A 13100-nucleotide genomic window follows, 5' to 3' on the forward strand; every position below is an offset into this window, starting at 1 on the left:
ACCTCAAAAATGTGGTTTTTTTCAGACACTCAATTTGGTCAGTGTCAGCTGCTGATGGGAGCAACTTGGTTAGTGCATTAAGAGTCTACATATACAGACTCCAGTTACTTCAAGTCTGTAAAACTAGTTCAGTATCTCCAAGAGTTAACAGACTGGGGGACATAATGGAGGGCATGATGATACACTTTCACTGATGTTTTGTTCTTAGAGAGCATTGTGTTGAATGCTGTACATGCACGTGTTCTGCTTGCAGCCATCTTTACAGCATGCTGTGCGTAAGAAGTAGAGCAAATTGCCATAATCAATCTAAAGGTAATGCAGGAATGGATCACTGTCTCCATTCTCTTACTTGAAGGAAAAAGTACAATTTTCTGATCATCTGGAATTGGAAAAGGATTTTCTGGACACAGCGAAATCAACAGAACTATGAACACGTATGATGTAGAAGCAGACAGGGTGTGGGTGAGCAGAGCCCATGTGAAAAATGGGATAGGAAGGCTAGAAAGTTTTCTTTGTACTTTCTTTCCTCCAGAACAACAACAAAAAAAGAAAATAACGATGAACAGCACAACAGATTACCTAAGAAGGAAGTGCAAAGAAAGGTGACTGACTTTGGGGAAGAAAAAAAATAGTGTCTTTCACTGTGGAAAAAGCAGTTAAAGACGGTAACTGTGAGAAGAGCAGATGGTATAAAATCTAATTAAGAAAAAAACACAGAACAACAAAAGTGACTAAAGATGGAAGTTAAGTAGAGGTACTGAAGATGTGGAATGCTCCAAGACACATAAAAACAACCTTTGAAAAGATGAAAAAGCAAGGCTGCACATCTGATAGGAATACAGTAAGATGTAGAGATGAGTGGGGGACATGACTACTGCAGAAGCGTATAGTGGATTTTGTATACCTTTACTGTCACATAAATAGTCTCCTCATGTACATAATGTTCTAAAGAGAATGCTTTTTTTTTTTCTGCAAATCTATGGGCTCTATTCCAGGAAGCAATGCATATAGGGGGAGAAAGCACATTAGTCAAGGCAGTGAATACTGAAGGAGAAAAAAATAGTAAGTATCGAACCAACAGAATCCTGGGAAACAAACTTGGAATGGTGAAGGAGAGGATAATAAGTATTTTAAATCTAGAGAATAAAACTTTGTGTTATACAGCTGCCATGTGTATGGTTTATTAAATACTGAAATGCTAACATATTTAGGAGAATGCTAGAGAAACAGCTCTCAGACTGTTGTTAGAACCTATGACATGCAGGGAAAATGGTTTAGTAAAATAAGAGAAGACATGAAAAGCGTAAGAATGTTCCTGGAACATATTCCCATATGACAAGTGGGGCAAGAAAATGGTATACAGTGGATAAATTGATTTAGATGAGACATGTAAAGGAAGTTTGGAGATTTTATAGCACAAATCCTGCCAGAAGGAAGTGAGGAGTGCTGCATAGTGGATATCGTCCTCTGAGTGAAACCTCTTTTTGATATGAGCTGATCAGTCGTTTTGGTGTGGGGAGCACCACAGCAGTGATGGAGTGCTCAAACTAACACAATGGGGTACAGAGAGAATATAAGACATTCACTTTCTTTTTTTCTTGATCAGTATTTATCACCTTCTACACTTCTCCAAAAATGTCAAAACCACTGGCTGTCAACAAGATGTACTTAATATGAACAAGGGGAATAGTCCTGCATAAAGAACATAAGCACTGATCCATATTACAGACGTATCAGAATATCAGAAATTCACTGGCTCCATAATTGTATCATACTAACTACATAACTATTTTGTTTTAATTATAAGTTCTTATTAACTGAACAAATAAGAATGATTCATTTTGTTCACATTCTATGTTATGTAGAAATAGTGATAATGACAAAAATATATGGATCTAATTTTGACATCAAATACAACTGTAATAAGTATTTAAGTGCGAAATTACATAAACTCTAAGTTTATTATTTTGTCTAACTTGTCTCATTTGCAAGGAGACAAGTCAAAGTCGTATAGGAGCTTTTTTGAAAGATTACAGCATGTATTACAGGTGGAGTGATATGCAGAATGATTTCTGTCAGTAGCAACTTTGGACTATATAACCAGCTCTTAGACAAAAATATATGTTTTGGGACAAAAGATACACAGAGGTATATAAGAGAGCATAAGAGGTAAATGGCAGTGATAACTCACGACTCTGATACAGCTGAATCTACCGAAGTTTCTAGATGTTTTAAAATTTACCTTGTTTAAATGCCACCAATACTTTAAAATATGTTATGAATTTTTACAATATTATGCAGTATGATTACAGTATTAATACTAAACAGGGCTGTATTATTTATTGTTTCACCTCATCTACAAGTTTCTAGATGTTTTAAAATTTACCTTGTTTAAATGCCACCAATACTTTAAAATATGTTACGAATTTTTACAATATTAGGCAGTATGATTACAGTATTAATACTAAACAGGGCTGTATTATTTGTTGTTTCACCTCATCTACAAAAATTTTCATAACCATCTTGCTTTGAAACAGCGCCTCTAGTTTTCTGGACAGTTATTAATTATCTCCCTGTTTTCAAAATCTGTTACTCTTTACAAACATTAATGATAATTTTCACCCAAATGAGCATTTCAGCTTTAAAGTAACGGAAAACTGAGCAGCTACTTAACTATGAAATCCGCTACTGAGAAATTTTATGTTCACCACTTACATCATTAAAGGAGAGATTTCAAAATTATATTTTTTTCTGCATAGAAATGAATAGTTACAAAGCATTGGAGTCTTAAGCTATATCAGGACTCATTCTTCAAGTACCTTTATTATGGATTCATGCCATGGAAATGTGCATTCTTGCCTCTGTGACCTTCTTCACAGAAGAATTTCAAATTGTGGATGCTTTTCTTCAGGTAACAGTTTGGGTCTGTATGCTAACTCTCCTCTCTCAGAACATTTCTCTTTTTCATGGTTGGGGTCATTATACATTTTTCCCATACTTCTAGTATTTTTATAAACAAAAGCATGTTGTTGAGAAGTACAGAGGAGATATTCTTCCTTCTGAAGAGCTATTAACAGCCTCTTTTTAATTAGCTTTTAAAATTTGTTGCTCTCTTTAGGCTTTCTCAGAAAAAAAAATTGTTATAGAACACCATGTTCATGAATATACTCAGTAATCTTTTTTGCCAGTAATAAGTAACACACGGAAATGATTCAGTTGTTCACTGAGATTACAGGCTAGCCGAGGTTCTAGATATTGCTTGAAGAAGAGCACTTTGAGATCAAAATCTCAGAATCTTTTGTCTGCAGGTTTCAAAACTGTTTATGTTATTGATAGTTTTGAATTTTAAAGAAACTTAATGGAACTTACATTCTGAACCCATGCCAACACTTTTGAAAACACCTTCCATGATGATTAAATTAATGGGACTTAACCTGGCATATTAATTTTTCAATATAATTACAATCTTTTCTTAATAAGTACTCCAAGCAGGCAGAAGCAGCATCCAACTCCCTTAAAAGCAGGGAAGTTGAATTCTATCAGTAAGTCTTCCACTAATTCACTCAGTGACTTAGAATGGTTACTAAAGCCAGCAGATTTAAAAGCCAGCAGCTAAACTAAGGTACTAAAAAACACTTCAAGGAAAGATTTGCATTGACTGTAGGAGGCTCTGAATCAGTCTGCAAATGGCTGATTAGTAAAATGTGCTGAATACTCGCACTAATTGCTTAAGTCAACAACAGACGGAGGAGTTGGCATTCATGGACATACGGCCACTCCTTCATATACCCAATTTTAGATGTGCAAGTATGAACATCCAAGCTCAAGCTTTGCATCTCAGCTTTTCAATCAGTAAAATAAGTCTTAAGGAAACCCCATTCTTACATATAATAGTGAAAAATGCTATTTAATTATTCATACATCAGCTGTGTCACTGACAACCACACATACAAACAACTGCCAAACCTGCCCTTTCAGCAAGTCTGCTCCCCTGGGAGTCCCAGCCCTCCCTTCCTGCTCTGCTTCAGCCTCTCCACACCCGGCTTCCAGCACTGGGCTCCCTTCCTGATCAGCAACTGCCTTCGTTCCCAAACCAGCCCCTTCATACCTACCCAAGATACCCAAGATCCCGGCCTCCTTACCCTGCAATCTTAAACCATATTGCTGTTCAGTCTTCTCCCCAAATACCTCCTAGCCTCCCAACAGACAAATTTTATGTCCTGTTCCATGTTTGGGAACAGGAGGGCCATCCCAATAAGAAAAAGGTCAACTGGATTTTCAGTATAAGAAAACCATTTACTTCATTTTTTGAAAGAACAGAACTACTTGGGGTGAAATTTTCCTTCTCTCTCATACACATATGGACACACACAAATACACAAAAGTCCTGTGAAAGAAAATAATGTTTTGGCCCAATGAATTCAAATTATACTAGAAAGATTGTATCTGGAAAAGACATTAATAACTGAAACCATTCATCAAGAAAATTTGGGACTGTAAGATGGGAAGGGGAGCTGGGCCTGGAAGCTTAAAAAGTGTTTGGAATACCTAGGAAAGAGAAATGTTAGGTAAGTTGAATAGGTGCACTGCCAGTTCTGCCTGTGAGGCAGAGACACATATGCAAAATCATCACAGAAAAACAGGTAGCTCCAGTGTTTGAAAATTAGAAAGTAGCAAATGAATGAGTATTTCCCAAGAACATGATTAACACTCTAGTGATAATTTGGAAAGAAACACCTAGCAGGAGTATTTAGAAGTCCAACTAAGGACACATATCACTAAAATATTCTGACTGTAACAGCATTGTTTTCATTTAAGTTCTAGTTGCATCAAAACCTGTTTAATATTAATGACATATTTAAAGGTAAGTGTTTTTCTTCTTTTTCTTGTCTGCTATAGTACAACAAAACAAATGAGTTTGCTAGCGCTACTACTTGAGTGCTTTGAAGAAAATGGTATTATTTAGTACCAGCTAATAAAAGAGTAACTGCACATACAGTACAAATAACAAGATAAGTACTATGTTGCCTTAATGCATAAGTATAGAATCTATTTCTGACCATTTTCCACATAGACCATTAGCCTAATGAAATCAGCCTTCCTTCCTCTTCAAAGTACTGCTTTGTATTACCATGCTTGGATGAAAATAGCCTTTTCACTGACTCAAACCACTCTCTCTCATTACCACAATGTTCAAGCATAGTGCAAAGCAAATTCAGTCATACAGCCAGCCTGATGTTGAAATACAAAAAAACCCATTTGATTATCCAAGTGAAAGGTTCCACAACTGAACTTTGTGCAGTAGGCAAAATTGTATTAAACTCCTCATATGCTGAATTCAACAGGGATACACAATGTGCAGTTTGCTTGCATGCACCCATTAAAGGCAGAAAAAACAAGGCTCCAAGTCATAAACAAGCTCAGGGGAAGCATTCCAGCACAAATTTTGCCCACAATCTCACTGAATGTATGTGTATAACTACAGGGAGATCCCTACACTAGGATGGAGAGGCTACCTTCTGACCTTTTTGGACATCTGCAATCTGAAAGCAATGGCATTACAGCAATTTAATAGAGTTTAATACATTTAATAAATTAGTATCTGATAGTCCATGTGCAAAATTACACATCTTTTCCCACATGTTTTTAGTGGATGTACTTTCTTAAATTTAAAATTAACAAACCTTCCCAGTCAGCTTTGAAAGATCATCTCCTCCCATTATCTGCATATCTTGCATAGATTGATCATTCTGAAAGAAGAAAGACAAAACTTTGAAATTTGATATAACTGTAAAAAATAAAAGTATAAACAAGTTTGTTTGGACTTTTCACAGTGTTGGTTACCAATGTTTTCTAATGCTCATTAGTACTGGTATATGACAAAACCACACTCTGACTTGTTCCTGTGGCTTCTATCATCTCCTGGTTGTAATTAAGCTAAGAACAAGCTCCAGGCTTTACTGAACTAGAAAAAATTGCATCTTTCTTTTCAAAATACATGAAGTTCCCTTGCTTGCTATTTCTTAATATGACAAGTGTTGAGTAACATATTTGTCTCTTTCACAACAGGAGTACAGAAGCATTCATCACTCGACCACACACCTGTGAGCATATTTTTTTTTGGAACAGTCTTTAGAAACACAGGCAAAATGTGCTTACATCTGTCACTCACACAGAGGACCCAGCTATTTTTGAAGAAATTCACTCAGTATTTTTTTCAGGGGAAAAAAAGTTTTGCAAAAATTATCACTTGTTATCAAGAATAGTTTCAGTGCGCCATACAGTTTCAAGAGTTTCATTTTTGGATTTTCAACCAACTTAAAGATAAAATCCTTGAGGTCAATTTTGTAAAATAAAATGCTGCCAATCAGGCTGAATGAGGCGCAACAGAATAGTATGCTTTGCTTTTGGTATTTTTTCAAAAAAATCAGTAAAACTTCTTTTTTTGATAAATTTCTTTTACAGACATTTCTAGTTGAAATTCATTCTGAATTCAACCACCTCTAGTTCAAATTCATTATCAGCAGCACACAAAGTTAGAATCACATAAAGGAGACATACAGAAGCCCTACTTTTAAGGGGAGACAAAAAAGGCCTTAAAGAAGGTAGCAAATTAAACGATATACAGTCATGGCCAGGCTATATGAACTTTCCAGAGAAAGCAAGAGCAAAAATAAGTATAGTTAATGTGGGGTTTTTGCCAAATTGGTGCACGTGCTAATCTAATCTCCCTACCCATAGGAAGACAGCATTAGTCCAATTTTAATAACAGCTGCAGTACCACAACGTGACACTGTGGTTTACTAGTAACATCAGGAAGCTTTATCATTACGAACAACTGACAAAAATGCAATACTTGAAAACTTTGCTTTTATTTCATAAACCCAGTGCTCTGAAGTCAAATGTTTTTCCACGAACAAATAATGGCACAGCAGGACCTATAAGGCAGGCGAGGATATACTGGTCTAAGGGGTTTATAAGCTCTTCTTCTTCCCCTCAAAAAGCAGCACCAGCAGAGGTAGCACGCACGCACCTGCCATGCGGCACGGTTACAGCTGCACACCTGTGCAGGTGGCAACCGCATCTGCCCACAGCCCGGCTGGCAGAAGTCCAGGGACTTTCGAGGCACCTTTGCAGCCACTTGATCACAAGCAGTCTCACATCCCCAGGAACTATTTGTGGTCCCCATGGGAATGGATTGTCTAAATTTACTCACAGTTCCTTGGGAAGGCTGTATTAAGGTTGCAGAATTGCTCAGATAACAATTCCTCCACGTCTGCATACTGCAGACCCACCAAAAGGCTCCCCTTCTACCCGGACTCCACTCCCAAAAAACTCTCACACCACAGCTTTGTAAGAGGTCCTTAGCAGTCATTGCCGTAAAAGACAGTTTTTTCTGCACCGGATCTAGGAGCTTTAGATCCTTTTCATGCTGCTCTGATTCGTTTCCTGGGAAACAGAGCTAGGGAAGGAATGAAGGTTACAACCCATATGTTTTCTAATAGAAGTTTCAACATTTCTCTTATTTTTATAAAGAAAAACAGAAAGAAAAAAACACAAGCAAGTAACTGATTTCCTCAGAAGATTATTTTAAAACTAAATAAAAAGTTTTATAGAGAAGATTTTAAGTTCAGGCTTAAAAGCATAAGCCTTTTGTTGGAGAGCAACACTGGTCACTCTTCAAAAGTCAGGGACATATTCAGGTCAAGAATACTATAAGATTAGAAAAAGCAGATAAGACTAATATCTACAATGGCATATGTAACCAAGGCAGTGACAAAGTATTTTTTCATTTCCAATTGAGAAAGTCTGGAATTTCATTAACAACCAACACACAAGAATTACTGAAGAGTAATTTGCCCTTAGTTGCTAGTTGAAAGAGGGGAAAAAAAAGATAACAGGGAGGTACAAAGATTAATGAATTTATTTATGTTTATCTTTAAAAAAATCTCTTTCAGCAGTCTTCACAGCAGCACTGTTTCCTTTCCATTTGGTATTTCTGGCTCCAGCTGAAAGGAAGATGCTGAAATAGCATCTTCATTGCTGGCAAGCAGTTAAGCAAACACAAAAGCCACTGAGAGCCGGGGGATCACAGCATCCCATCAATCTGCGTATTCACACATTGGCTGTTCTGACACAACTGCACACAGTTATGAAAATCCTTGTGTTCTGACTGGAGAACAATTGCTGCCAGAGGACAGAGCGGAGTATGCACTGTGCCTAAAAACCATATAGAAAAATGCAACTCAGCACCCTCAGCAACAGTGCTTTCAAGAAATTTAAAGAAATTACTTGCATCACGCAGTAGAGCAATTCTCTTGAAAAAAAAAAAATCAGATCATTGATCTTCATGCCATTTATAACTATTTCCACATTCATCTATTAACCTGTACTTTAAAATACATACCTGCCAAACAGCAAGACTCAATACCACGTCACATTACCACAATCATAATGTTCATATAGACAATGTGCACATGATGGTTGCCATAACAACCTCCCAATTTCTCAGTTTATAATCTCAAAGTAACACAGCACTAAAGGTTAAGTAGGAAGTACAATACATGTCAGGAAAGAAAAACAAATCTGTTTCATTCAGTACCAATTACAGAATCACAGAATCACTAAGGTTGGAAAGGACCTTCAAGATCATCAAGTCCAATCATCAATCCAGCACCACTATGTTCCCTAAACCATGTCTTGAAGGGCCACATCCACACGTTTTTTGAACACTTCCAGAGATTCTGACTCCACCACCTCCCTCGGCAGCCTGTTCCAATGCTTGACCACCCTCTCGGTGAAGAAATTTTTCCTAATATCCAATCTACACCTCCCCTGGCACAACTTGAGGCCATTTCCTCTCGTCCTATCGCTGGTTACTTGGGATAAGAGACCAACACCCTCATCGCCACAACCCCCTTTCAGGTAGTTGTAGAGAGCGATGAAGTCTCCCCTCAGCCTCCTCTTCTCCAGACTGAACAACCCCAGTTCCCTCAGCCGCTCCTCATAAGACTTGTGCTCCAGACCCCTCACCAGCTTTGTTGCCCTTCTCTGGACACGCTCCAGCACTTCAATTACTGTCAATTCAGAACTGTGTGTCTAATTTTCATGGTCTCCAACCATTCAGAACATTTTTACTTTGGAAGTTGTTCCATATCTTGACGAAACTGATATGATTGAGTCTCTAGGACTTCTTATAAATGCAGAGACATGAATTAAAACTTCATTTTCCATCACCCAATGTTCCTCAATACTTGCTTTCTAACATCCCTAAACCCTATCAACACAATTTTTGCTGTTAAATGCTTGACACTAAATATAACATCCAGGATAGAGACATATCAAAATCACACTATGTTTTGGTTAATGCAGCACAAAATTTATTGCAGCTGTTTCTAACAAGACATGACACATTGTGTCACATCCCTACACCTCAACCCAAGCTATATTTAATACTGCATTTCTGATTTTTTTCCCTGTGTTTAATAAACTGCATTTTCCAGAATATATTTCAGTTTCTTTGTTTTTACATGCTGTGTTGTGCTTTTCACCTGTTTGTTTTATAGTTTTATTTTATTCAGTCCTTATGAAAATACATCTTCAGATCCTATGAACACTTGATGAATGAAAGCAAGAATGTTGCTATTTCCACCTCCATTTTTCACGGCATGTGAGATAAAACTTTGACTTTCTATGTTGATTGGAAGTATAGATATTTAAATTCCATCTATATTAAGGCATGTCTTTTGAACTGGGTGGGGCACAGAATTATTACATCTCTTTTACATCTCCTGAGATCAACACTTGGACATAGTTCAAGTTACAAGTGAAATGGGTTGGGTGGTCTCAGGAAAATTTATTATAAACAGCACTGCTCATCTGAAAATTGCACCAAACTGTGAACATCTGTTACTCTTCTAAAGAAACAGAATCTGGAGTACATTAATACTGGGTTCAGTGAAACAAAGATTCTTTAATCATGGCAAAAAAGTAGCCCTAATGTAACAGTTTAAACCTATAACTAAATTATTAAATGTGGACACCAGATCACTGTCACACATCTAGTTACTACAGTCTGCAGAGTTCATATGGAATTTCTTTGAAAAAATGCAATTACCTTTTTCTCCCAAAATTTATTGGGGAAACACTTAAAGAAGGATGTGACCATCAGGCCTGTTCTACTTTGCTTTCTGACACTTGGGTGATACAGCAGATCCACCAACCTGAGGATTCCTGTGAAGACAGCTCTCTCACTTTGCACCATCATCCCATCTCCTACAACCGGGTCTTCCAGGAATGTTTTGAAGTGACTGACAGACCATCATTTTCAGTTGTCCTTCGGAACCTCAAGCGACTGAATACAGAGCATTTCTAAGGCTTTCCTTATCCTTCCCCAATGGCCAAGTGAAATGGTTAGGACAGAATTACTGCTTGTAAGGTTTCTGACTTATATCCACACTTGGCAGAGTTTGAAAAGCATGAGTCTAGCACCGCTTCTCCAATAGGTTTGGTGCAACATGTCCACTAACGCAGAGCAGAGTTCAGTCTCCACATTCACTGTGGCCTCACCTTTATATTTTCCATTAAGACTGTCATTAACTGCACGTGATCTATGATGCTTCTGTTCTCATAGGGTGACCTATGACTTTGAAATGTCCATTAGGGACAGGATTACTCTGTTCCTAATTTAGGTATCTGAAAGTTAAGACATCTAATCTATGCATCCTGGCCTCCCTTCATAATCAGTGGAGAAAACAAAATAGATCACATAAATCATCTATTTCACCATATAGGAAATCTACAGCAAATAACTTAGACCTAGACATCTAACTGTGAGAAATTTGAAGTTAGGTGAGATGAATCCCAGCTTAAGAGATGAGATCAATATTTTCTTCCAAGAAACCTCACTGAGCACTCAGAAAGTATTTTCAATCGCATTTACCACAGGTACATAAGAAGCAATGATCTTGACTATTTTCCATTAGTAACATCCTGAACTATCCACTCAGGCTCTGTCTCACACAAATGTTTCACACAATTCTCCTTGATACCACTCCAGGATAATCTGCTTGCACGTTTACTCAAAGATTTCATTTTAATCTAGGTGAAATATATTTCAGGAAAGATTTCAAAAGACACAGCCAATCTAATATTTCTTCCAATTTGTATCATGAAAAAAATATTAGCAAACAGTTTTTGCAGATTTTTTACAAAAACATTATGCTGGATGATTAATAGGGCTCTACACTCTAAACTTCTTGGAGCAGAAATATAAATTTACCTATAGGGTTCACCTACTGAATAATGAAAACAATTGGATTTCATGTGTGTAGGGTTCATTATCATCAAGAATGGAGTCTCAGTGAACCTCAATAAAACAGTAACTTGCATTTGATACCGGAGGAAGGACAGCAACCTTAGGGTAGGCTACGCTAACAGTAACTTTGAAGGTGATCTGAACAGCTACATTTTGAATGGCACCGAGGGAACAAGGTGGATGGCATTAAAGCCAAAGGGGAGAAGACATTTACCAAGTTAATGAATGATGACGATTTGAACAAAATTCTTGGTAGTTCATACAGTAAAGAAAAGCTGAGACTTTGAAACATCATACAGGCACAACTGACTTATGAAATGGATCTATGTTTTCAGAGCCTTGACTACAATACGCTGCTGCAACAGAAATTGAAAATGACAGAAAACTCAAGCAGAACGGTATACTCTGGAATACAAATTAACACATATTACAAATACGTTTTTCAGTTAAGAAAAAACATAATGCTCAGATGAAAACAGTGCAGATAGGAAAAGAAATTACTTTCCAGCTACTGTCTTTCAGAAATGAAACCACAGCAGCATCTCTCACACAACTCTGAAATAGAAAATTATTACTTCTATGTGACTTAGTTGCAGCAAACTGATTCATAATATAACCAAGCTTTCTGCACTTAAAAAAAAGTGTTGCAGAAATTAATTGCAGGTGTTGGCAGAGTTTAGATAGATGTATCTGCAATTATAAAGACTTCTGCTTTGAAATTATACACTGTTCAATAATTATGATACCTCTTGCTACATGACCATGCTCTACCATCTCAGTCATGAACGTAATAATTAAAATGAAAATTCTGATGCTCCAGTTTGGATGCTGACACCTTAGTATGAAACTTAATTGCTTTGCAGCCTGCCTCCTGAAAAGTACTTCAGTGTACTTACATGGACATGTACTTACAAGCAACATATAATTGAACTGATACCATTTTGGGTTTCTTCTCTAAAGAAGAACAGCTAAGAACAAAGGACCTGAAGAGTGTAGGCCAGAACACAGACTGCCATGGTTTTCATGGTAGGCAACTAGAAGGACTATCCAGGCTTAAGTAGCAACATCCAGAAGACAACTAGTAAGTACTGTTAAGCTGGAGACTTGTGCAAATGAATGGGAATGATATGGATCACTTCCCAGTAAAGACTGGAAAGCATACCTTACCTTCTCCAGAATAAAATGTATACCAAAGGGCAGACTGCAACCTCCAGGGCACACCCACATTCAAAATAATCAAATGCCAGGTCACTGATGTATTTGTAGGAGGTGCTTTGAATACCTTGCAAACAAGCCAACAATGTTGACCCCACTGGAAAACAAATACAGTAAACTGGCATACACCCACGGCCAGCGCATCACCTATCCCGCAGAGACAGTAAAGGGACATTTGCACTGAAGCACTGATGGTTTCAAATATCTCTGTTAGCTTTAAAGTTGCGTTCCTGAGCTGCTTGGTAACCACACCACTGACTATGCTGCACTGAGATCTGCCTTATTGATACTGCCAGGATAACCTGTGATAGGAAATTTTAAACTGGTGTAGGTATATCTATCAGAGCTCCGGTTACTACGGTGTAAGACATATTTTACTTCTCTATGGTTAGATCTGCAATATAACTAATTTGAAGAATTCACTTATTTTTTTATTCTTTTTCTTCTTATTCTTTCCTTAACTAAAAGCTCCATCACACAGGTTTGGAAGTGCTTCAAATTCAGGCTAGTCTATCCAGTTCCAGGGAAGGCCAGAGTTCTGCAATGAGGAAGCTGGCTTTCGACGGAG

At 37.4% G+C, this 13100-nt stretch overlaps 1 protein-coding gene across 1 annotated transcript in view; it reads right to left on the minus strand.

The window, feature by feature from the left end:
• The window catches only part of PRTFDC1 (phosphoribosyl transferase domain containing 1), a gene marked incomplete at its 5' end in the record, with an annotated part of 44959 nt that overhangs the window by 15132 nt on the left and 16727 nt on the right, over positions 1 to 13100 (minus strand). Inside the window, one exon of the mRNA XM_010282739.1 lies at positions 5685 to 5750. Within this exon, the coding sequence (XP_010281041.1) occupies positions 5685 to 5750 (66 nt within the window). The remainder of the gene's footprint in view (positions 1 to 5684; positions 5751 to 13100) is intronic.

Source organism: Phaethon lepturus, unplaced genomic scaffold (genome assembly GCF_000687285.1).
Source record: "Phaethon lepturus isolate BGI_N335 unplaced genomic scaffold, ASM68728v1 scaffold7482, whole genome shotgun sequence".
Lineage (NCBI taxonomy): Eukaryota > Metazoa > Chordata > Aves > Phaethontiformes > Phaethontidae > Phaethon > Phaethon lepturus.